This window comes from Ascaphus truei, chromosome 3 (genome assembly GCF_040206685.1).
Source record: "Ascaphus truei isolate aAscTru1 chromosome 3, aAscTru1.hap1, whole genome shotgun sequence".
In the NCBI taxonomy this organism is placed as follows: domain Eukaryota; kingdom Metazoa; phylum Chordata; class Amphibia; order Anura; family Ascaphidae; genus Ascaphus; species Ascaphus truei.
This window is the reverse complement of record NC_134485.1, coordinates 223413020-223438122: the sequence shown is the minus strand read 5'-3', so window position 1 is coordinate 223438122 and position 25103 is coordinate 223413020. Positions and strand designations below refer to the sequence as shown.

At 45.6% G+C, this 25103-nt stretch overlaps 1 protein-coding gene across 3 annotated transcripts; it reads left to right on the top strand.

Annotated features, from left to right (window-relative positions):
- Positions 1 to 762: 762 nt before the first annotated feature.
- Positions 763 to 24428, top strand: TCEANC (transcription elongation factor A N-terminal and central domain containing). 3 transcript variants are annotated; one of them, XR_012799858.1, is made up of 3 exons: positions 17976 to 18139; positions 20318 to 21458; positions 24238 to 24428. XR_012799858.1 is itself a non-coding variant. In XM_075590194.1 (2 exons), exons 1-2 carry the CDS (start codon positions 885 to 887, stop codon positions 21382 to 21384), a joined length of 1113 nt encoding a protein of 370 aa, XP_075446309.1. In that variant the 5' UTR covers positions 763 to 884; the 3' UTR covers positions 21385 to 24229. The 3 variants fall into 3 exon arrangements, 2 of the variants coding, with proteins under 2 accessions (XP_075446309.1, XP_075446308.1); XM_075590194.1 differs by lacking the exons at positions 17976 to 18139; positions 24238 to 24428 and adding an exon at positions 763 to 930 and having other exon boundaries at positions 20318 to 24229; XM_075590193.1 differs by lacking the exon at positions 24238 to 24428 and having other exon boundaries at positions 17977 to 18139; positions 20318 to 24229.
- Positions 24429 to 25103: the final 675 nt, after the last annotated feature.

Here is a 25103-nt window from a genome sequence, read left to right as displayed (position 1 = left end):
TAAACCGGTTTGAATCCTCAACGCCCCAAGTAAATTGTTATCTTTTCTATGTATTTTGTTTGCAAAGTAATCATTGTGCCATCTTATGTCATACAGTTAAACATACGTAGCTAATCATGTGTTTGATTTCAGCGATGAAGAACAACACATTTATATTCAAGTGTACCTATCTAGCAACTACTGTACCTGTTCTGTTTATGTCATGACCTGTTAAAACTAGGTGTAGCTATTGTACCTATTTCTGCCCATGAGCGATCACAGCATATTTCCCCCTTGGGTGACAAGAAATGACCCCTGCTCATTTGTAAGATATTTACTAATGATCAACACAAATAATGTCCCTTTAACCCCTTCAGTGCTGAAAAGGCATGCCGTGCTTTTTATGCTTAATCTGCAGCATGGTGTGCTTTTCTGCAAGGTAAGTAAAGCATTGATAAAACACACACACACACATTTTGTGACAAACGTTTATAAAAGAATAGTGACAATAAGCATTTTAACATGTTTTATTTCTTCATTGTAAACACGGTAACATGAAGCGTGAGATGGATGTCACTTCCTCTAGCTACTTCCCTTTTACAATGTAGCAGTTAAGCATGTTATCCAAAAAAAGGGGCAGCACAAGGCAACTCTGACACTCCCTCCAATGAAGGCCACACACTGTGATCTACGTCACACTATCAGCAGCATCAAACAACACTACATTTGACTGCTCTCTATAGGCAATTGGCTGATTTCCCGATCTGGATTGGACAGCTCTTCTGTCAATCATGGTTGGGGGAGGAGCTAAATACGCCGTTGTGTCCTGATTAGTGAGAAAGCAGCCGGGCGGCAGAAAATGCCAACGGCGTGACGTCATCAGCGGCGAGCTTGTATTGGGGAAAATGCAGACTGCGCTTGAGCGGAGCGTTGAACCCCGAGTGTTCCGAGGTAATGACACTGCCGCAGTGCGGCCAGCAGGGGGAGCTCTCACCTGCATGGGATATATATATATTGTACATGTATACCTGTAGCCCTGTTCACACTGGTGTAAGGGTTGTAGTTCCCAGCAGGGTTATCGGCTTAACTCCAGCAGCTTTGTACCTTAGAATGCAGTTGGCTCTATTCAGTGCCCGGGACTCCACACTGCACAGAAGGGCACACTGATTTGGGGCGTTTTTTTTTTTCTTTCCTAATTTGACGGTTGTGCAAATGTAATATTTTATAATTAAATGGATAGCGTCGAAATATGCTTTTTATTTGTCATCTCTATTCCTGTTTAAACATAATGAAGTTCCCACATACAGAATTGTTGGTTATTGTTTTTGTTAACCAAGGTTAAGTACTGTTCCTGTCCACTGGGGGCAGCCAAGGTGTATATGGACCAGTGTTAGCTTTTCATCCATCAGATGTACACTAAGGCTTAGTCCATAGAGACTTGAGCCCGTACGGAGGCGCGCTGAGGCTCAGGGAAAGCGGTGCTTTCCCTGGCCTTTGAGCGCGCGCCGTCCGTGGGCGTGTCTGGGGGCGGGCCAGTGACGTCACGGAGCTGGTTCGCCCTCATTGGGTGAACCGCTCACGTGACCGGCCCTGCGCTCCGGCAAGTGAAAAAAACTAAAGATTTGTTAAGACACACGCTTCCGCAGGCGTGCGGAAGCGTGCGCGAGCCCCTGCTAAAGCCGCTCTCATTGCGGCTGCAAGTGTTCAGTGCCGAGCAGCAGCGCGCCTCAGCACGGGTCAGCGCCTAAGCGCTGACCATGCCCGAGGCCTAAGGTGCTCATCATCCCCAGCAGACCTTTTCAAGCGTTCAGGAGGCGGGTCTACAGACCAGAGGTTAGGTATTGGTGTTGCTCTTCTCACTACACTTTCCCGAATGATTTGATTGGCTGCCGAAGTACCAGTTGACGCTGCTGCAGCTTGAAAAAACAACTTGAGTTGTTTATGCAAACTGTAGCAAGCGTCAACTCCGTACTTCGACGACAGGGTAGCTTCTATCCTGACAACTGATATTTACATTAAACACTTTGCGCTCGCACGTCACGAAGCAGGCACCCTGAACGAGGCCTAAGGGCCTTAGGTGGCGTCCATGCTGCTGAAGACCGCGCAGAGGCGTGCGGTAACAATGCCTTAAGGCAATGATCGCACCCATAGACCACGCGCGCTGCACGAAGAATCGTTCAAACTGATTCCTCGGTGTGTCGGCCAGGTCACGTGAGGGCGAACAAGCTCTGTGAAGTCACAGACACGCCCCCTACATTGCGTCTACCTTGGCCAGAAAACGCTCCCGCTAAACATGGGTGGCGTCACGCACGTGCAAGCCACAGCGCGGTCTTCGGCAGCATGGACGCAGCCTTATTCAGCATGCTGTGAAGCCTCTTCTGAAATGGAAAAGTGGTTTGCCAGCATATTGTATAAGTCAGTATCATATAGTAGTGGTGGGAAACATATTACCTATGTCCCGCGGAGGAACAGCATGTGACTTGTTCTTCCTCTTTAAAAAAATATACAGTTAGGTCCGGAAATAATTGGACACTGACACAATTTTCATAATTTTGGCTCTGTACGCCACCACAATGGATTTGAAATGAAACAACCGAGATGCAATAGAAGTGCAGACTTTCAGCTTTAATTCAAGTGGTTGAACAAAAATATTGTATGCAACGTTTAGGAATTGCAGCCATTTTCATACACAGTCCCCTTATTTCAGGGGCTCAAATGTAATTGGACAAATTAACACAATCATAAATAAATTATTCCTTTTTAATACTTTGTCGAGAATTCTTTGCAGGCATTGACTGCTTGAAGTCTGGAACGCAGGGACATCACCAAACGTTGAGTTTCCTCCTTTGTGATGCTTTGCCAGACCTTTACTTCAGATGTCTTCAGTTGTTGTTTGTTCGTGGATCTTTCTGCTTTAATTTTTGTCTTCAGCACGTGAAATGCATGCTCGATCAGGTGATTGACTCGGCCATTGCAGAATATTCCACTTCTTTGCCTTAAAAAACTCATGGGTTGCTTTCGCATTATGTTTTGGGTCATTGTCCATCTGTAAAGTGAAGCGCCGTCCAATCAACTTCGCTGAATTTGGCTGAATCTGAGCAGACAATATATCCCGATACACTTCAGAATTCATCCGGCTGCTTCTGTCTTCTGTCACATCATCAATAAACACTAGTGACCCAGTGCCATTGGAAGCCATGCATGCCCATGCCATCACACTGCCTCCACTGTGTTTTACAGATGATGTGGTAAGCTTCGGATCATGAGCCGTTCCAAGCCTTCTCCATACTTTTTTCTTCCCATCATTCTGGCACAGGTTGATCTTAGTTTCATCTGTCCAAAGAATGCTGTTCCAAAACTGGGCTGGCTTTTTTAGATATTGTTTGGCAAAGTCTAATCTGGCCTTTCTATTCTTGAGGTTTATGAATGGTTTGCACCTTGTGATGAACCCTCTGTATTTGCTCTCGTGAAGTCTTCTCTTTATGGTAAACTTGGATAATGATAAGCCTACCTCCTGGAGAGTGTTCTTCACTTGGCTGGATGTTGTAAAGGGGTTTTTTTTTTTAAATGGAAAGGATCCTACAATCATCCACCACTGTTGTCTTCCGTGGACGTCCAGGCCTTTTTGTGTTGCTGAGCCCACAGTGCGTTCTTTTTTTCTCAGAATGTACCACACTGTTGATTTGGCCACTCCTAATGTTCCTGCTATCTCTCTGATGGATTTTCTTTTTTTTTGCAGCCTAAGGATGCCCTGTTTCACTTGCATTGAGAGCTCCTTTGACCGCAAGTTGTGGGTTCACAGCAACAGCTTCCAAATGCGAATTCCACACCTGGAATCAACTCCAGACCTTTTACCTGCTAAATTGATGATGAAATAACGAAGGAATAGCCCATACCTGTCCATGAAACAGCATTTGAGTCAATTGTCCAATTACTTTTGGTCCCTTGAAAAAGAGGGGGCTACATATTAAAGAGATGTAATTCCTAAACCCTTCCTCCAATTTGGATGTGAATACCCTCAAATTAAAGCTGATAGACTGCACTTTAAGCCCATATTCATTATTTAACTGTAACTTGAATTTATTTTGGTACACAGCCGAAATAACAAAACTTGTATCAGTGTCCAATTATTTCCGGACCTAACTGTATGTATTATGGCTTTTAATAGTGTATTGCGTGCAGTCCTCGCTGCCTCCTGCCTGTGAGCTGAGAGGGGAGGGTGATCTGTGGTGTCGGCTTCTTCTGTAAACTTTTCATGTGAGCTACGGGAGGGGGAGAGATGCTGCTTCTTCTGCTCAACGTTGCTTGAGTGTGTGTCAGACAGAGTGTGTGTGTGGGGGGGAGGAGAGGGGGGGAGGAGAGGAGGGGAGGAGAGAAAAGGAGGGACAGGTGTAGAGGGAGAAGGGAGGGAGAGGAGAGAGGGGCAGAGGAGAGAGGAAGAGAGGGAAAGGGGAGAGGAGGGACATGAGAGGGAGAAGGAGGGAGAGAGGAGAGGGAAGGAGAGAGGTAGGGGAGGGAAAGAGGAGAAAAGGGGGGAGATGAGAGAAGGGGGAGAGAGAGGGGAGAGGAGAAGGAGGGAGAAAGGAAGAGGAGAGAGGGGCAGAGAAGGGAGAGAGGGAAGGAGAGAGGAGCGAGGACGGACAGGAGAGGAGGGAGAGAAGGGATGAGAGAGGTAGAGAGAGAGAAGGAAGGAGGGAGAGAGGAGAGGAGGGAGAGAGAGGGGATAGAAGAGAGAGGAGGGAGAGATGTAGATGAGAGAGGTAGAGGGAGAAAGACAGAGGGGGGAGAGGAGAGAGAAGGAGGGAGAGGGGGAGAGGAGAGAGAATGAGAGATGGGGAGAGGAGAGGGGGGAGAGAGGTAGAGGGAGAAAGGAAGAGGAGAGAGAAGGGGGGAGAGGAGAGAGAGAGAGGGAGAGAAAAGAGAGGGAGAAAGGTAGAGGAGAGAGGGGGAGAGAGAGATTGATCAGTGGGGATGATGTGAGATGCAGGAGGGGGTGATGTTTAAAACAAAATCATCACAAAATATATACATATTGTTTATTCAAAAGTATAAGTTAATTATTATTTATTACCCCCACTGCTTTACACGTCTATTTTGTGATTTACCCCTGTCGAACATGTTTCATCCAGATAGGGGTTCTCCGAAATTTTACAAAATACTTAAAGGGTTCCTCCAAACAAAAAAGGTTGGGAATCACTGCTATAGAGAATTGAGGGCTGATCAAAAAATATCTGTGCTGCAGTGATGGTTTCAGCTTCGGTTTAGTACTAGGACATTAGAGTTGGCAGTGCTGCTGAGTAAGATTTTATGTCTTCACAATAAAGTTTCAAATGTGCTATTTCAAATAATAGGACTCAGCTGGGTAACTGCTTTCTGTATTCACACCCACTGAGATCTGTTCAGCTCTATTTCACACACAGCTAGATAATCTCAAGAAGCATCTACTAGAATTGGTTCTTCACAAGTCATCAGTGTATTTAATAGCACCTTTAACCTTTACAGTGGACTTATGATGTAGGGTATTGGCCTCGGAACGACAGAGGCCCTTAAGATGTACTACATACATCATGAGCAACTGTTCGATTTTTAGGGACATATCAGGCTGGCCAATCCAATTGAAGTGTACAGTAAGTAGAGCTCCAACCTCTTCCGTATCGGCATCTAGGGCTTGCTCGCATCAGGTCCCTCAATACTGTATCCCATTTGGGATGTAGGTTCTCACTGGGGGCCAGTTGCAACCATGTGCTCGCTACCTCAAGCAATCACATGGTCTCGATACCACAATGCCAGTGGTCTTCCAGCATCGAAAGGGTTAAAGCCGCGATCACCCCCACAGACACATTTTTGTATTTATCTAAAAAGGATTCACATCATGTTATCCTAAACTCCATGACCTCTCTCCCAGTTGCCTCACAGTTTAACTTTTAAAACTCCAGGGACAAGAATATTTGTCCAGGCTAATATTATAGCTGCTAGGGTCCACCTCAGTCCGGCAGCCAATAGGAAGGCCAAATGGGACACATGCATCTAGCACTAGTATGGGTTATCACATTCATTGACTTGACTGGAAGAGGTGCGCTAAGTGTACGTGCCTCAATGTCTTTGGTACATGACGTCTTGGCTTTCTATTGTGTCCCAACAGCCACATCACATTTGTTTTTTTAAACACTTTGCCAGAAAAACACAAAAGTTGAAAAGAAATAGAGCAAAACAGATTGCTGCTTTAATGGTAGCCATGGAATTTGACGTTTTGTCATCAACTCCCATTGTCTGCCAAATTCTATAGATAATGAGGGGGGTTATTCACTTCAATGGCTATTTCCATGCGAGTATGCCCAGATCGGCACTATTGCAGTTTAATGAATAACTGCATATGTACCAGTACCAAGGAGACCCTCCATAAGTGTTTTTTTTTTTTTTTCTTTAAGCAATATTTCTTATGTCATGTATTTTTGGAGGGTTAAACAATGGCTATAATTGTAATGTTTTAACAAACAGTAGCTTGCAGTTTACATTCTGTGGTATATACATTGTATACCGTTGGGCTGTTCTGAGTGGCGTTTTCAGTCTTTGATTCCTAAAGCTAATACATGTATTTTAAATTACACAGCAAACATTCTAAATGGTAAGGAAGATGTCGTGTTGCTAAGCATTTGCATTTCATTTTGCACTATACTTCTCCATACATGCATGATTCTGTCATAACTAAAGACTCCCCCTTTGGCAAACCGAAGTAATGTGTTTGGAGAAAGAACGTTGACATTCCTTCCCTACACTCCTAGATGTTATTACCTGAATACTGACTCGTTTTGAGCAGCATCAGAAAGAGTCACTGTGCTGTGCTGAGGGTGGGCAAGACAGGAATGTATTTGATCATACAGATCTTGTTAAAGTGAAGTCATTTGAAATAATAGACCAGCATGTCAACATGAAAGCAGCACAAATATACTGTATATTATGCTAACTGCCATTTGAACACAGATACGTACACAAATGTACGCAATTCCTCTGCTTGCTGCCGCAGTGTGTTATTTTCCCATGTTAAATTGGATTGTGGCAATGTATTATACAACATTACTGTTTATTACATGTATATTCTATCTTAAAGCAGTATTCTGCGCTACTCATTTTTATTTTTTTTAACGTATTTTCTTATTTTACCCAAACCGGGGTGTACCCCGGAGCAGAAACCGTGGTCCCGTGACGTCCAGGGGACCCCAGACAGTTTCCCCACCGCACACAAAATAGTGGTGGGGTCTGGACTCGGTATCACGGCTTTCTATTGGTGACTCCACGACATGTTTGTAGTCCAGCCACCCTTTTTGTAGGGGTTTTTGTATGTAAAAACCTACAGATCTTTGTTCCCGGATGTTGGGGGACCACTGATGAAGTAAGATTTTTTTTTTTATTATTATTATTATTTATTTTTATATATATTTTTTATTTGGGAGGAACTGCTGCTTTAATGAACTATATATTACATGACACCTCCATGCAACATTTCAATTTAGCAATGGGAAAAGACATTGATGTTGCATAATGTTAGCATAATAACGCTAATGCCTAGCATTAGTTTTAGTAGTGAGGCTAAACCCCACTTACTGAGGATGTGTCTGCTATTTCACACGGCTTGAATAGCTACATTGCAGTAAGAGTCAGGTTTATTCATAGTTCCCCATGAGTATTACAGTTTGCTGTAAGACATCTCCCTCTGGTGGTATCTTCATCTTTTCCGGAGCAACCTGACTTGGGTGTCATGCAACACTTGCCACATGTTTCTGCCACGTACCTTTCGTTGCATTCCTCTGAAGAGACGTGTATATACTCGTGATCAAGGCTTGTGCATAATGCATTATTCACATTGAGTACTTTTAAAACATGAAGTTTAATGGGAGTGCCATCATATTATTTATTTAATTAATTTATTTATTTATCATATAGGTTATAAATCTACCTTAAAGGAAAAATGGTAGACTGAGAGCTATGCATATTAATACAATGTTTAAAGAGGGTATTTTAACTCCCGTAGTAATGGGGAGGCCTATGACTCGTTGCTCAAAAGACCCTTCTAAGATTGAAGATATAGGTGGGGGTCATGTTTTGAACTGTAATAGTGCCAATTGGGGCACTATTGTATGGAAAGTCCCATTGGGTTTGGCTCTATTACAGTTTAATGAATAACCTCCTTAGTCGTATCGGTTGCAGCAAAACCTGGTAAGTCTAGGAAACGAGAATCATTTTATTGGGTTGTTTTTTTTGTTTGCGTCAACCATTCACTTCTATATTAATAATCACGAAATAACCTTAATTGGGGAAGTAATGTGGATTAGTAACCGCTCCTCTTTAATATGCTGCTTCCCTGTGCTGGACTAGAGGTCAGCTCTGTTCCATTGAATAAAATAAGTCTTCTCCTGCAAAGAGAAGCCGCTTCATAACATTGAATAGGGACCTAAGATTTGGTTACAGCTGTTTTGTTAATTTAAGCTGATCTTTATATAGTTGAATTTTAGTGGTTGGTATGGTATCTATTTATTTTGTTCTCTTCTATTCTACAGCGCTGTACATAGAATTTGTTCGCGCACAATGATTCCCTGCCCATAGAGCTTATAATCTAATGTTGGTGCCTGACGAACAGGGGGATTGAGTGACTTGCCCAAGGTCACAAGGAGCTACAACACTTGGATTTAAACTGAGATCACCCGATTCAAAGGCAGGGATATTACCACTGGGCTATTCAATCAGCCTTCTGTGGATCTAGTATTTAAACCGAGCAGTATGTTGTGATATAAGACCTTTTTTGTTTATATCTGGCTGCTTTGGTTGATGTAGAACAAGACCCTTAAGGCGAGAGCAAGCGGTAGGGGTAGAAAGGAGACATTTATGAGTAGAACGCAGGGGGGCGAGCAGGGGCATGGCAAGAAATCAAACCTATGTAGGGAGGAGCAGACAAGTGAAGAGACTTCAAAGTGAGAAGGGGATCTTTCAGGTGATCTGGAACTTGATGTGAAGCAAGAAGAGGGCAAAAGTGAAAGTATTCTAACTGCAGAATTTTGCATAGATAGCGAAGAAGAAAGTTGCAGGGCAGATAGGCCTGTTAGTAGGAGGTTACAATAATCCAGTTCAATGATGCAGGTCAAACTTTATTTTTTTTAATTTTTATTTTTTTAAGATTTATTTGTTTAATTGGGTTCCTTGGCAAGATTCAATCACCATTAAATTAACTGTCTAACTTATTTCTAGCTTGTGAAAATTAAGTATTGCTTCTTGTTGGGAACACTAGGTTCAAGTATATCAGCTACTTAAACAGATAAACATAACTAAAGATGGCACCATAATTACTTTACAAACAAAGGAATAAAGCAAACAACTTTGATTGTTAACAACAAGATGTCTGGTAAACAGTCTTCACCAAAAGATATTCATTAAAGATTGCAAAATCCTCCAAAACAAGATTTAACGTAGAGATGTTAAACATTCGTCAAATGAACTAAAAATACTTAGCATACAGAAGAAAAAAGATTCCCTTTTAGAATACACACCAAGTGACTTTATTTAGTGAATGAAGATTAAAATCCTTTTTAATTGAGGATACATTTTGTTAAAACTATCAGACTGGTAAAGGCTATGGCCAAACAATGATCTATACACAAAAAGCAACAAGATAGTAACTGTTGTTGATATTTTCCCTATTAGGTCCACTTGATGAAGTATTGTCGTTGTATCTATTTATCTTACCACTTCACTTATTTAGTGAGAGAGAGTTTTTAAATCTACTGAAACTCCAGAACTAGAAATTAGAGGTGGAGCACTAAAAACCCTCTATTAGTATTAAGGGTCAAAAGAGTGGACTGGGTAACAGTTAACCTTGCATCATAAAACAGTGTGCATGCATAGTTAATTTAAATTTATGCACAGTCACGGACGCTCAGTATTTTCCAAGTAATAGATTGTACTATAAGTCTTATAATAGAGACTTATAAAGCGAGAGGAGTTGACGTGGTATACTAGTGTTTCTTAATATATTAGCAAGGTCACAATTATTAGGGAGGAGCTGCAGCTCCTTAGACACTAGCTATTTGTAACGGAGGGCTCATCACAAACAGGACGGGGACAAGGTGGGGGTTGACAAAACACCAACCTACCTCCCATGATCTGTTCTAAATATTTTTCAATATTGGACAACATGCTAGCGTGCATGCTCAAGACTCGCCCCCCTTCAGTGAGGTCCATGTTTGGGGGGCTGAGCATATGGAGTGCTCACAACAAACAGGACGTGACCGCGGGGCCGAGGTGGGGATTGACAAAGCTCCAGTCGCGAGAGCACGTCCGGAGTGTAGATTGGTAGTAATTAGCCGGGTCGGGGTTATAGCGGTCAGAATAGTAGAATGTACTTGCCGATGTTGGGGAGGAGTGCGTGGCAGCCATGGTGAGTGACAGGGAAGACAGGATCTGTTTTCTGGCGTGCTTGCGCCGCCTGCGTGCAGTCCATGCACGCTGCCGATGGCATCGCGGGGACCAGAGGCGGGGCCAGTGGCGAGAGTCTTTCCAGCCGTGCAGTGCCCGCGCATCGACCGAGACAGACGGGTGGACTCTGAGGCACCCCGGGAGGTGCCATAGAGAGAGGGCTCGGTGAGACCACCGATCGCGGCTTGATAGGCTTGTCCTGCGGGGTGCGCGACCCCCACAGATCCTTACAATACCCCCCCCCCCTTAGGAGCGACCTCCGAGATACTGCAGGGCTACTCTGGACACCCTGGAGTCCAGCACAGACTGTACCTCAAATTCCTGTTGCCCCCTGACGAGTAGACTGACATATTGTCGTCCAAGTAGACTGACATATTGGTTGAGAAGATCTCTGAAAATCTCGTTAACGAAATTCTGGAAAACGGCAGGAGCGTTGTAGAGGCCGAATGGATTACTCATAATGGCCATCCCGAGTATTGAAGGCCGTCTTCCACTCGTCGCCCTGGCGGATTCTTAACAAATTGTAGGCTCCATGCCGGTCCAATTTGGTGAAGATGGTGGCCCCTTGTAGACGGGGCTCCGAGATCAGCGGTAGAGGGTATCAATTCTTGATAGTGATCTTGTTGAGACCTCTACTATCGATACAGGGTCGTAGGGATCCGTCTTTCTTTTTTACAAAGAAAAATCCTGCTCCGGTGGGGGACGAAGATTTATGAATGAACCCCTTTTGTAAGTTCCCATGAATATACTCCTTCATGGCTTTGGTCTCCGGAAGGGAGAGCGGGAAGGAGCATCTTCTTGGGGGCTCCAAGCCAGGCAGCAGGTCGATGGGGCAATCGAATGAGTGGTGGGGCGGTAGTACCTCCGATCATAACTTATCAAAGACGTCACGGAATTCTGTGTAAGCCTCAGGTAGGCTTATCTTCTCTTCATGAACGGAAACCCTGCATATTCTTTTGACGGGCATGGCGCAGTTCTTGAAGCATAGGAAACTCCACATGAAAGGTTCCGCATCAGTCCAGTCTATACGTGGGTTGTGTAGTTGGAGCCATAGATCACGTCGACCGATGTGGTGTGGATGGCATCCGGCTGGATCTTTTCCGTATGGTCCTCACCGTAATTGAAAGGGAACGGTCTGTAAAGAGATGAATGCCGGTTGTAGAGGTCGACCATCAATAGCCTCCAACCCAATAGGACATTTCTTGTAAACGAGGGTGATATTGTTCCTCTCAGCGAACCCCTGATCGAAGAAATTGCCTCCCAACCCGGAATCCAGAAAGGCTACAGCGGTGGTGTGAAAATTCTCGCCGGTTAACGTAACGGGGACTAAGATCCTAGTTGGCAATATTTGCCCTTTGGTAGGGGAGGTAGAAATTGTTCCCAGGGTGATTCCCCTGGTCCTCACTGGAAGTTGGCGTTTCCAACTTGTGGGGGCAATTGAGTACCTGATGTCCGAAGTTGCCACAGTACAGACAGAGACCGGCGTTGCGTCGGCGCTGTTTCTCACTGGAGGACAACTTATTGCCGCCAAGTTGCATGGGCTCCTAGATATCTGGCGGCAGCGGTTCAGTCGTACCGGTATAGAGACTGTGGAATCTTGGAGTGGCTTGTCAGTGACGGGGTCTTTCGGATCTCCTCTCCTGCAATAGTTGGTCAACACAGAGCATTGGGTGATGAGTTCTTCGAGATCGGTGGAGCATTCTAGTGCAGCGAGCTTGTCATTTAGGGTCTTAGAGCCCTTGCCAGAAGGCGTCCGGCAGCGCTTCGTCGTTCCATCCGGTCTCGGCGGCTATGGTGCAGAACTCAAGAGCATATCTAGCAACGGGGCGATTTCCCTGGGAAATGTGCAAAAGAGAAGAAGCTGCAGTTACAGTATCTTGCGGCCAGGCGTATCGAACATTCTGCGGAGTTCCCCGGTAAATCGTGAGATCCGATCTCCGTTCCCAGATGGGTGAGGGCCAGGGCATCATCGGTAAGCAGCGAAATAATGTACGCCACCTTGGATCTTTGAGAAATAAATCAAGAAGGCATTAACTCAAATTGAATGAAACATGGGTTCAAAAAGCCCCGGCACCCATGCGAGTCGCCACTATAATGCTTGGGTGTAGGAAGTCGTGGGTCAGAGGTCGTGGTCATGGACACCGACGTAAGGACATGGGCAGAAGCCCCAGAAGGGACAGGACTAGGGTTGGTGAGAGACAGGAGGTTTTGTTGCAGCAAATTCATGCATCGGATGTTTTGTTCTAAATATTTTTAAATATTGGACAACATGCTAGCGTGCGTGCTCCAGACTCGCCCCACTTCAGCGAGGTCCATGTTTGTGGGGCTGAGCATACGGGGTGCTCACCACAAACAGAATGTGACCGCGGGGCCGAGGTGGGGATTGACAAAGCACCAACCTCCAGCCGCGAGAGCACGTCCGGAGTGTAGATTGGTAGTGGGTAGCTGGGTCAGGGTTATAGAGGTCAGAATAATAGAAGGTACTTGCCGAGGTCAGACTTGGAGAGTTGTGGATCGTCGAAGATACTTGTCGAGATTGGAGAGGTGTGGATTGTCATAGGTACTTGGTCGGGGTTGGACTGGTGCGGATTGTCGTTGGTAAGCCGGGGTCAGGAGTAGAGAAGTACGGAGTCCAGAGAAAGCCACGGTCAGACAAGACGGAGCTAGAAACAGGAGACAGAGGTACAAAGCAAGGAGGCAGGGATTTCAGTAAACACTTCGCACTGAATGAGGTCTTTTGCTCAGCCATCTTGCCAAGGGGCTTACAGAGCATATATAGTACCAGGAACCAATAGCAAGGCTGCAGTGGAAAGGCTTACCAGTAAGCAGTACTGTGATAGGTGGGGAGTAGTCCGTGGCAGCCGTGGTGAGATGTAGGGAAGACAGGATCTGGTTGCTGGCGTGCACACGCTGCTCGCGCGCAATCCATGCATGCCGCCAACGGCATCACGGGGGCGGAGACCAGAGGCGTGGCGAGTGTCTCTCTAGCCGCCCGGTGCTCACGCATGGACCAAGACCAACAAGCGGACTCTGAGGCGCCGCGTGAGGTGCCATGGAGAGAGGGCTTGGCGAGACACCCGATCGCGGGTTGAGGTAGGCTTGTCCTGCGGGGTGCATGACCAACCCCCACAGATCCTTACACTATTATACAAAAGTTGTCACTGCAATTACTGACAAACATGCTCCCCTTATTCCTAGAAGCTGAAATGCACAGGGTTAAATGTGTTCTCAAGTTTAAGCAAAACGAAACTTGATCAGTAAATATTGCTTAGCTCTCCCAAGAGAGTGATTTCAGGCACACCAAAGCGCGTTTTTAGCCTGGAGGCAGGATCAAAGTCCGTATCAAGTTACAGCTTCTTATAGCTATGCTAAAGTTTGCTTAGCGATTAGAAACAAAATTGCATAATCTTAGTTGATATGTATCAACCTGCTCATGAAACCACCTCTCTCAGACTGCATGCTGGGTGGGCCCACCTTTTGAAAAAGTACATACTGCGAAACGTACGTCAGGTGGTGCGTGCTGACGTCACAACGCTCAGAGCTCACAGCATGCAGTCTGAGAGAGGTGGTTTCATGAGCAGGTTTTTTTTTTTTGCACACTGCACACACTCACTGCACACACACTGCTCATTGCTCACACTGCCACACTGCACACACACTGCACACTGCACACACACTGCTCATTGCTCACACTGCACACACTGACACACTGCACACACACTGCTCATTGCTCACACTGCACACACTGCACACACACTGCTCATTGCTCACACTGCACACACACTGTACACTGCACACACACTCCTCATTGCTCACACTGCACACACTGACACACTGCACGCACACTGCACACTGCACACACACTGCTCATTGCTCACACTGCACACACTGCACACTGCACACACACTGCTCATTGCTCACACTGCACACACTGACACACTGCACACACTGCTCATTGCTCACACTGCACACACTGACACACTGCACACACACTGTACACTGCAACACACACTCCTCATTGCTCACACTGCACACACTGACACACTGCACACACACTGCACACACACTGCACACTGCACACAATTATTATATAGAAATAAACAGACAACTGCACTTTAACAGATGTATTTTGCCTGTACAACGTCTTGTGACTTTTGTTTGACAAAGTTAAGGGGGTGGGAAGTCATTGTGCTGTGGGGGGGTGGGGGGGTGGCGGGCCCTGTACTGCGGCGGGGGGGGGGGGTTAGCGGTCTGTGTGTGTGAGTGCGAGTGCCTGTCTGTGTGTGTGTGTGTGTGTGTGAGTGCGTGAGTGCCTGCATGTGTGTGCGCGCGTGTGTGTATGAGTGCGTGAGTGCCTGTGTGTGTGTGTGTGTGTGTATGTGTGTATGTATGAGTGCTCCAGCCCGAGTCCGTGGAGGGAGGGGGGGGGGGGAGAGTAGCGGGTCCCTCCTGCAGCCAGTGGAGGGAGTGGGGGGAGAGTAGCAGCTCCCTCCTGCAGTCCGGGGAGGGAGGGGGGGGAGAGTAGCGGGTCCCTCCTGCAGCCAGTGGAGGGAGTGGGGGGAGAGTAGCAGCTCCCTCCTGCAGTCCGGGGAGGGGGGGGAGAGTAGCAGCTCCCTCCTGCAGTCCGGGGAGGGGGGGGAGAGTAGCAGCTCCCTCCTGCAGTCCGTGGAGGGAGGGGGGGGGAGAGTAGCAGCTCCCTCCTGCAGTCCGGGGAGGGGGGGGAGAGTAGCAGCTCCCTCCTGCAGCCCGTGGAGGGAGGGGGGGGGAGAGTAGCAGCTACCTCCTGCAGTCCGTGGAGGGAGGGGGGGGAGAGTAGCGGGTCCCTCCGCTCAAGCCACGCCCCCCTCCCTGTCAAACCTCCCGCCCCGGCTCTTACACTTACTTACACACACACTCAGACACTTACACACACTCACAGACACTTACACACACTCACACCCACATACACACACCCATATACACACACACACTTTCTCTCCCATATATACATACACACACACACTCTCTCACTCTACACAGACGGGGGGTGGGGTCGGAGCAGAGGAAAGGGCGCGACCAGCACCACCACCCGCTCCCCCCCCCCTCCTCCCGCGCAGGCAGCGGGAGCACCGGGGACAGCGGTGGGGAGAAGAAACCCCCCGCTACCACCTCCATGCAGGCAGCGGGAGCACCGGGCACGTGGAGGGATCTGAGGTAAGCGGCGACCTGAGGGACATCCCCGCTCCCATCTCCTGCCCCGCGGCCTGTCCCGCGGTGACAGGGGGAAGCGGGGACAGGAGGGACATCCCCGCTCCCATCTCCTGCCCCGCAGCCTGTCCCGCGGTGACAGGGGGAAGCGGGGACAGGAGGGACATCCCCGCTCCCATCTCCTGCCCCACGGCCTGTCCCGCGGTGACAGGGGGAAGCGGGGACAGGAGGGACATCCCCGCTCCCATCTCCTGCCCCGCGGGCTGTCCCGCGGTGACAGGGGGAAGCGGGGAGCGGAGGGACATGCCCGCTCCCATCTCCTGTCCCGCGGGATGAATATGCGCTAAAGCGGCGGCCATTTTTTTTTTCGCGACCCCGTTAGTAACGCGGTGGTCTCGGGGTGGACCCCGAGACCCGCGTTATAACGGGGTTTAGCTGTAATTGCACTGACAACTTTTGTATAATAGCCAGTCTCTAAGGGGCTACAGCTACTTGGTCTGCATTTGGATATGACTATCACCCCCTATTATTGTGACCTCGCAAATGTACTAAGAAACACTAGTATACCGTGTCAACTCCCCTCGCTTTATAAGTCTCTATTATAGGACTTATAGTACAATCTATTAAATGGAAAATATTGAGCATCGTGACCATGCATAAATTCAAATTAACTATGCATGCACACTGTTTTATTATATGAATTTAACTGTTACCCAATCCACTCTTTTGACCCTGTGGGGCTGTGCGTGTGTCTGTCTGTGTGTGTCCATCCATTCTCTTCTTCCCCCTTCCCTCTCTCTCCCCCTCCCTCTCTCCCCCATTCCCTCTCTCTCTCACATCTCTCCCTCCCCCACTTCACACCTCTCTCCAGGGCTCTCTCTGGAACACTTCTGAAACATTTCAATATTGCATTCCTATGTGATGCAGCAGAAAAAAAAAAAAAAAAAAAAGCAATACTCAGGGTTGCCACTGATGGCTAACCCTGAGAAAATACAAACATTCATCTCCCACTGTGGTGTAGTGCTTAGAGCAGTGGACTTGTATATGAAAAATCATGGGTTCAATTAAAGTATATACTGGTAATATATAAATTATAATACACCATGCGGGAATTGAACCCCTGATACTTCATATGCTAGTGCAATTCTCTAACTGCTACAGCACAGGGTGGTGTGATGAATCTGACTCCACAAACAAACTTAACATATACTGCACAGTGCAGTCCATCACCAAATTAGAATATACCTTCCAAACGACCATAGGGTTGTTTAAGGAGGATAACCTTCCATCCATACTGTGGTGTGGTGATTAGAGCAGTGAACTGGTATATGAAAGATCAAGGGTTTAATTCCTGCATGTGTATTATAGAATAAAATAATAATTTATAAATTATACCTGCTGGGGGAGGGGGGGTGTAATTTTTCAAGGCCCAGTCATAGACCTCCTGCCTGGATGCTAGCGGCATGATCCTTAACTTAATTTGGTTCTACTTTATTCGGGCACCCCAGGTTGGAATCTCAGCAGCGCCTCCAAATATAACACCCTTTCCCTAACCCTATGGGAAACAGCGGTAATTGCAGTACTGATACTACCTGTTAGATGTACAGAAGGCCTGAGCCTCCGCTCATAGCAAACCTGGGGTGACTGTGTGTTCTCTATCTCAGCGCCTCCACCTATGAAGATCCTGCATAGCAGGATGGCTCCTCATAGGAACTCATATAACTTCGGGTATACCCCAATAACATACTCGCAACTGGATATAAAATAACTCCTTTACTGTGGTCCCACAGTTGGCCCAAATAATTCTCACATAACAAAATACACTAACGACAGTTATAACAGCATGGTCGGCCCTGGGGTAGCTTGCCCCGATATTACCTACGGTGCTTGGGCACCTGTAACCCAGTGTCCATCAAACAACCCTCCCAATGTGTGTATGAGGGCAGCGCTACCCTCCCCCTTGTATTGGTGCACAGATACCTTCCTGATTTTTGGCCTGATTTAAAGCCTAACCAGGTAATACTTCCAAGCAAAGAACAGGGCAACAGCAGGGTCCCACACCATGGGGTCTCTGATAACAGCCCCTCTCACGTCAGGATGGTGGATGGTAACACAGGCTGCTGTGGAGTCTTCCCCCTGCGCTCCTATCTGGCTCCGCTGTGCTCACTAGCTACCGTGAGCTACTTAATCATATCGCAAGCCTGCACACTTATCTAATGTGAGGGGAACTATCTGGGGCCTAGGGGCAGACTTCGGGTCGAGCTTGACAGACTCCCCGGACACTACCTTACTCCTCCCTGACTCCAGGTGCTCTGACAAGGTCACCTCTGTCCCATGGAGAAAATCCTGCTTCTCAGGATATCTTCTGTCTCTCTATCCGGTTTGGGTGTACCAAGATGGCCGCTGCACTATCTGCATAGGAGTCCCATAGCCCGATTTGGGTGTACCAAGATGGCCGATGAACCTGCACTGTTTCTTCTGAGCAACGGAGCTGATCTTCCCCCAGGAGGTAAAAACCACACACACCCCACACCCCACACCCCACACCCCACACCCCACACCCCACACCCCACACCCCACACCCCACACCCCACATGCTTTGTAATGTAAAATCGCAGTAGTAATTTCATATTTCAGTTTATTAATATGTCACTTGAACAACATGAGCTGAGCACCACTTAAACATTACCTAGTCCTTTTTCTACAGGACATACCATCCTAAAACAAGGAGGAGCCGGCACTCCAGTGGTCTTCATACAAAAAAAAGAATTTTAATCCACACAGATCAACGTTTCGGTCAAACACACTGACCTTTGACAAAGGTCAGTGTGTTTGACCGAAACGTTGATCTGTGTGGATTAAAATTAAAAATTTTGTATGAAGACCTCTGGAGTGCCGGCTCCTCCTTGTTTTAGGAGGCTATGTCCTGTATTATAGGTCTCGCCAGCGGGGGGGGGGGGGGGGGTGGGGGGTGGAGGTGGTCGCTGTGTACCTGAGGCAGTTAAATAAATCCAGTGAGTGCACCTAATTATTTCTTCTAGTCTTTTTTTATACAGGTGTAACAGATGTTGTTATTACCCCCGTTAACGCGAGCCAACGCACAAACTAACGCGAACCAACGCACAAACTTACGCGAGCCAACGCACAAACTAACGCGAGCCAACGCACAAACTAATGCACAAATTAACTAATTGAATAACGTGTGTTATCTCCTAAATCATTGTTTTAAAAAAAGAATCGTATTTAATTGTAGTTGTTCTCAAACTGACTGTAAAGTATTGCGATGCCCCCTTAAGTGGAGGCCTGTATTTACTTACAAAATAAATGATGATGATGATAATAGCACTACTGTTAAATAATGCATTGCATTAATGGGTGCAATAACGGCTGCTACATCTGTACTTCTGAAATTAATCTTTTTCTCTTTGTGAGAACATGGACTATAATTTGTCGTATCTATGAAAAATTTTGACTTTTTAATTTACATACTATGATGCATAAAAAAGTGTAGACAAAATTAACTTTCTGTGTGTGTGTGTGTAATATATATATATATATATATATATATACAGGCATACCCCGGTTTAAGGACACTCACTTTAAGTACACTCACGAGTAAGTACATATCGCCCAGTAGGCACACGGCGGCTCACGCATGCGCCGGTCAGCACGTCCTGAACAGAAATACCAGCTCCCTACCTGTACCGAAGCTGTGCGCTGTGCGCAAGCGGGGAGACTATAGAGCCTGTTACAAATGCATTATTTACTTCAGTTATGCCCGTATATGATGATTGCAGTACAGTACATGCATCGATAAGTTGGAAAAAGGTAGTGCTTCACTTTAAGTACATTTTCGCTTTACATACATGCTCCGGTCCCATTGCGTATGTTAATGCGGGGTATGCCTGTATATATATATATATATATATATATATATTTATATTTATTTATTTATTTATAGAGCGCCATCCATGTACTTGGATCTTTACAGCAGTAATACACGTGACATTCCCATTATGTGTTATAATTTTATGTGTTTCATGCATGCATAAAGTAATACTAGGAAAAGGAGTCCCTGCCCCAGAGAGCTTACAATCTAATGAATACTTATTATTGTTTTGTATGCAATGGCTAGTATACACTGTAGTTTTCCTCTACTAGCTTTGTGTGCAATGTGCTTCAATCATGCCATAATCTAGATATGTTGATGAATGTGTGGGAAATAACTCCTAAAGGTAAGTCAGTGGTATTTGATAACAACCAGCTAAATGTGCAAAGGTAAGGCATGAATCTAAGTAAGCAGAGTATCTGAATTGCAAGTGGTGGTCTATCCTGAGAACACTAATGGTTTGTCTCCTTAAGGCCCGGCGGTTGGCTCCTACTTGGAAACGTTTCTAAGTGTGTAGGAATGCTGCTTTCATATGCTCTGCAAGTTCTTATCATTTCCTTCTGTTCCTTTTACACATGAGTATTAGTATTCCTATGTATTTGGAAAATCTGTAATCCTTACACATTCTCTATACAGTAGTCCTAGGCGTTAAAGCAAATAAATGCTTTACAGTGCAGACCACTGAAGCACTAGTTGGAGTGGTGGTGCCTACGTTCAAATAAAAATATTTAGTCTCTTTAAGTACTTCCAATATGGAGGCATTGAATGTTATGTTTTCTTTCTTTTTTGTGACTACAGGAATGTTGGCAAAAAAGGATATTGGGATGTTTACAACCAGAGCTTTACAAGTGGAGAGTCTTCTACCTGAAAGGAAATATGAAGACATTGCGTTCCACCTCACTCACTTTGAAGTAGCTGAGGTCACTTCAGAGATCCTGCAACAGACTGATATCATCAGAGCTGTTTACAGAGTTCTCAAGAGCTGTCCACAAGGAGCATTGAAAAATAAAGCAAAGTGTTTACTGTCCAAATGGAAAGCATTGTACAGAAAGGACAGTATTCATGCAAAGAACATCGAGGCCAATTGCATGAGAGGAGACAAAGAAGTGTATGAAAATTTAGCTATGAGCCCTACAAAACTGGAAGAATGTAGTGGACAAGAAATGTTAGCTTTTGAAAGTACAAGTAGCTTACAGTCCACTAATGAGACTCAGAAACAGAAAACCTGTATTATAGACCCAAACACACAAGAAAACTACAGTAACCTGTCCAAACCAGTCACAGATTATCCAGGTCAAAAGAAAGTGTGTGCTGACGACTCCGTTTTGAGAACTAAATGCACAGATCTTCTGTACAGGGCTTTGACAGAGCCTACAGAGTGCCAAGATAGAGAAGAGAAGGCCAAGAACTTTGCAAATGAGATTGAGGAGAACATCTATGCTCTGCATGCTGGAAATGACAAAAAGTACAGGAACTGCATCAGAAGCAAAGTCTCCAATCTCAAAAATTCCAAAAATCCACATCTGAAAGAGCACATTTTCTCTGGCGCCTTAAGCACTAAGGCATTCGCTGAGATGAGCGTAATGGAAATGGCCAATGACGAGCTAAGGAAACTTAGGGCTAGCTACACAGAGGCATGTGTTCAGGAGCACCAGATGCCCCAAGGTGTAGACGGAGTCCAGACCAATAAAATAAAATGTCGGCGATGTGAGAACTTTGACTGTACAGTGACCATGATTTCTAGAGGAACCCTTTTCCTCCCTGGTTGGGTGCGCACGGGAAACCCTGATGAAGAGATGATAACGTTTGTCATTTGTAATGAATGTGGGGAGAAATGGTACCACAACAGATGGGTCTGCTTGTGAACCTATGTTCAGGACTCGGAGGCCGTAATTAAGTGGTTGTCAAAGATCTCCTAAGTGATCACAAGCCACAGCAGGTGTTCGGAATAACCAATGCACCTGCATATACAGTAGGTGACTGCACCTAATTTGCATATGAATAGAAAGTTAGAGGGTTTCCTAAGAAACCTGGTTTGGCTCAGGGACCCAATCAGATGTTGGAAAACGATTGCAATGTTTTTAAGCAACTTCTTTAATCTCAGGAAATATCTGCTACCCTAACACTGTTGGTATGCTTAGCTCTTAATTCAAACTCGGTAATAAACACGATACAATGATTCAATATAGCTTGTAAATATATTGATTCCGGAATATAAACAATTTGCTAGCACACAATTTCATAGTGGAATGTATTTTGTTTTTTTGTGAAAATAGTGGTTTTATTTCTTTTAGAAGAAACAAAGGCTACAAAACCATTAAAAATGTAATTTTTTGTCCCTTTCGCTGCCAAAGGGGCCAGTAAAATAATGCATTTCAGGCCCCACTGATGGTGGTTGGGTTAATTTCCTCCTGCCCTTGCTATTAATAATATTTGTTCTTATATAGCGCTGACAATGCAGCGCTGAACATAGAATTTGTCTGTCAGGCAATTTCCCAAGGTCACAAGGAGCTGACAGCAACTTTTTAACCAGGCTCCCCTGCGAGTTGTCAGCCAATCCTCTGCAGTCTTCCCCTGCTTCAAAGTCAGTGTCAATGCTTTCAGTGCTTTTTCTCACTGCGCCTCTCCTTCAGCCTCTTGTTTCTGTGATGACTGTTAAGCCTTTGCTGAATGTCTCCCTCGCCACCCTTAATTCCTTCTTCCATTTCATATCCCGTTCACAATCCAACAAAAACAATTGCAGTTAAAGCGGATGCATTGTGCCATGAAATCCTATAGACACGAGTTCTTTGGGTGAGAGCATCTCTATACTGGCCTCTCTTCTGGTTCATCTGTTACTGGTCCCACAGATGTAACAGGTCTCCCATTATACTGGTACAGTAAAAGTTTTATCAACCTATCCTTCTTACACTTACTTAAGGCAGATACAGCCATAGAAGTTTAATCTGATACTTAGACTCTTTTTGCATTCTTTTCTTACTAGATGGGTGGTATCATGTGACTATATACTATATAGACTAGTGATGTGCACCAAATGTAATTTAATTGAAATTGTTATCAGCACAACAGCAAAGAGATGTCAGTACCAGTGTTTCAGGTCAAATAAATAGAGTTCTTTATTTCAGGCTCATGTGCCGTACAAGAAAACAGTGGCCAAAAACTTGCCCCTATGCGTTTTGTGACCTGAATCACTTTATCAGGGCGACGAAGTGATGTAGGTCATGAAACGTGTGGGAGCGTCTTTGTCCACTCTGCACTGCTTTCTGGTATGGTACGTGAGCTGAAATAGAGAACTCTATTTCTTTGAACTGAAACACTTGTACGTCTTCTCTTTGCTGTTGTGCTGATAATAATTTGGGACCGGAACTTATCCGCTGGACGTTGGAGAATTCAAATTGGGCGGACTGCACTCTGCGTTGCGTTAATTCAAATTGTATTTTAACAGTCTCATAGGGAAACAACATGTTGTTTTGGAATGACCTGCAGGCCTGTCATAAAGGATTTAATCTGGGAATAAGTTGGGAATGATTGTTGCTTCCCAAATGTAATTGGTGCATTCGGCATTCGGCATTCGGCAAACAGGACCAGTGTCTGAATTAACACCTGCTGTAAAGACCAAAGTTTCTGAATGTCTCTCTGGAATATCATCCTGGATGGCCATCCGCCAACTTAAACTTAACATGGCAAAAACAGAGCTCCTTATACTTCCTCCAAAACCTGGCCCTACTACCTCCTTCCACATTACTGTTGGAAGTACCATCATTCACCCAGTAGCCCAAGCACGCTGCCTAGGGGTCACACTTGACTCCTCTCTCACATTCGCCCCTCACATTCAAAACGTATCTAAAACCTGTCGCTTTTTCCTCCACAATATAACAAAGATACGCCCGTTCCTCTGTTGCTCGACTGCTAAAACTTTGACTCAGGCCCTCAGTCTCTCCCGTCTTGATTACTGTAACCTCCTGCTGTCCGGCCTTCCTGCTTCTCACCTTTCTCCCCCACAATCTATCCTAAACGCTGCTGCCAGAATCACTCTACTCTATCCTAGATCTGTCTCAGCGTCTCCCCTGTTGAAATCCCTCTCCTGGCTTCCTATCAAATCCCGCATCTCACACTCAATTCTCCTACTCACTTTTAAAGCTTTACACTCTTCTGCTCCTCCTTACAGCTCAGTGTGGGGCCTCTGTAAAGGTCACCTACCACCTCCTGCATCGGACGTCGCAACATCACATGGTGACGCGTTGACATAACAATGTGACGTCACATGGCGTCCCATTGTCATGGCCACGCGTTCCCGCAGAAAAAAGTAAGTTCCTATGGGTGGCAAATTTCTAAACCAAGCCATGGTGCAGAGTGGCTGTCAGTGCAGTGGTCGGTGGCTGGATCATGTGCAGTGAGTTATTTTCAGTTATTGAGACCAACATGGACTTTATATTTCTTCTCCCGGAGGACATCAAGGGTAAGCTCGCCTCGGCAGCGCCCTCCACCTAACCAGCTCTGAGTTGTCCCTGTACCCCTGTTGCAGTAAAGTATTGCTTGTATGTGCTTTGCTGTTAGCTAAGTAAACTCTGGTTTATTAAACCCTTGCATTCTGTCTAATTCTTGTATGATCCCTGGTAGTCCGATCAACCCTGATCGTGACAGTCCCGATGTCCCGACAATTTGCTCAAAATCGTTCAAATGTCCTGGTTTTAACATTTTCCCTGTTTTGGTGGCAGTGGCAGCAGAGGAGGGCAGCGGAGAACAGTAGAAGAGGATGGAGATGGCAATGGAGGAAAGGGACGGGGCCCGCCCCAGCATTTCTGACCGGGAAGTCAGTCACAACTTCCGGTGCTTGCCGCCTGGATGGATTACCCTCCTCAACCCCCCTGCTGCACAATTAAGGAACTTTTAACTGAGAAGAGGGAAGAGGGGGAGATAATTGGGGGGGGGGGAGAATGGAGGGAGAGGAGAGAGCGAGAGAAGGGGGTGGAGGAAGAGACAGAGGGGAGACTGTGTTATGTTAGGAAGCTGAAATATGTCAATAATACAGCATAAATGTGGACACTAGTAGAGAAATACCATTATAATATTTATTTTTAGTGATGTAATTTGTTTTATAAATCATTTTTAAATGTGTCCTAGTTTCTGCTATTGAAAATCTGGTCACCCTAATTTTGAAAAATCCAGTTTGGCCACAGAGTCATTCGATAGACGCGATATCACCTACCAATGATATTGTAGCTTTTATTGACCGTAGCAGGTAGACTGGCCCTGCTGGCCATATTTAAATTCATTGCAAGCTGGGAGTCGGCAGAACAAATCATATAAACCAATACAGTTACCAAAATATATTGAGGAGCACAGAATGCTGAATTAAATGTAAAAACCTTCAGGAACAATTGTTTTACATTTGACACCATCACAGATGAAAACGTTTAATGTGCATTTTTTTTCCTTACTAAAAACGCTTGAATTGTTATAGTTTATTATTTTATTTATTTATAAAATATTTTACCAGGAAGTAGTTGTGTGTGTGTGTGTGTGTGTATGTGTATGTGTATGTATATATATATTTTATTTTAGATACCTGTAGCTACAAAAA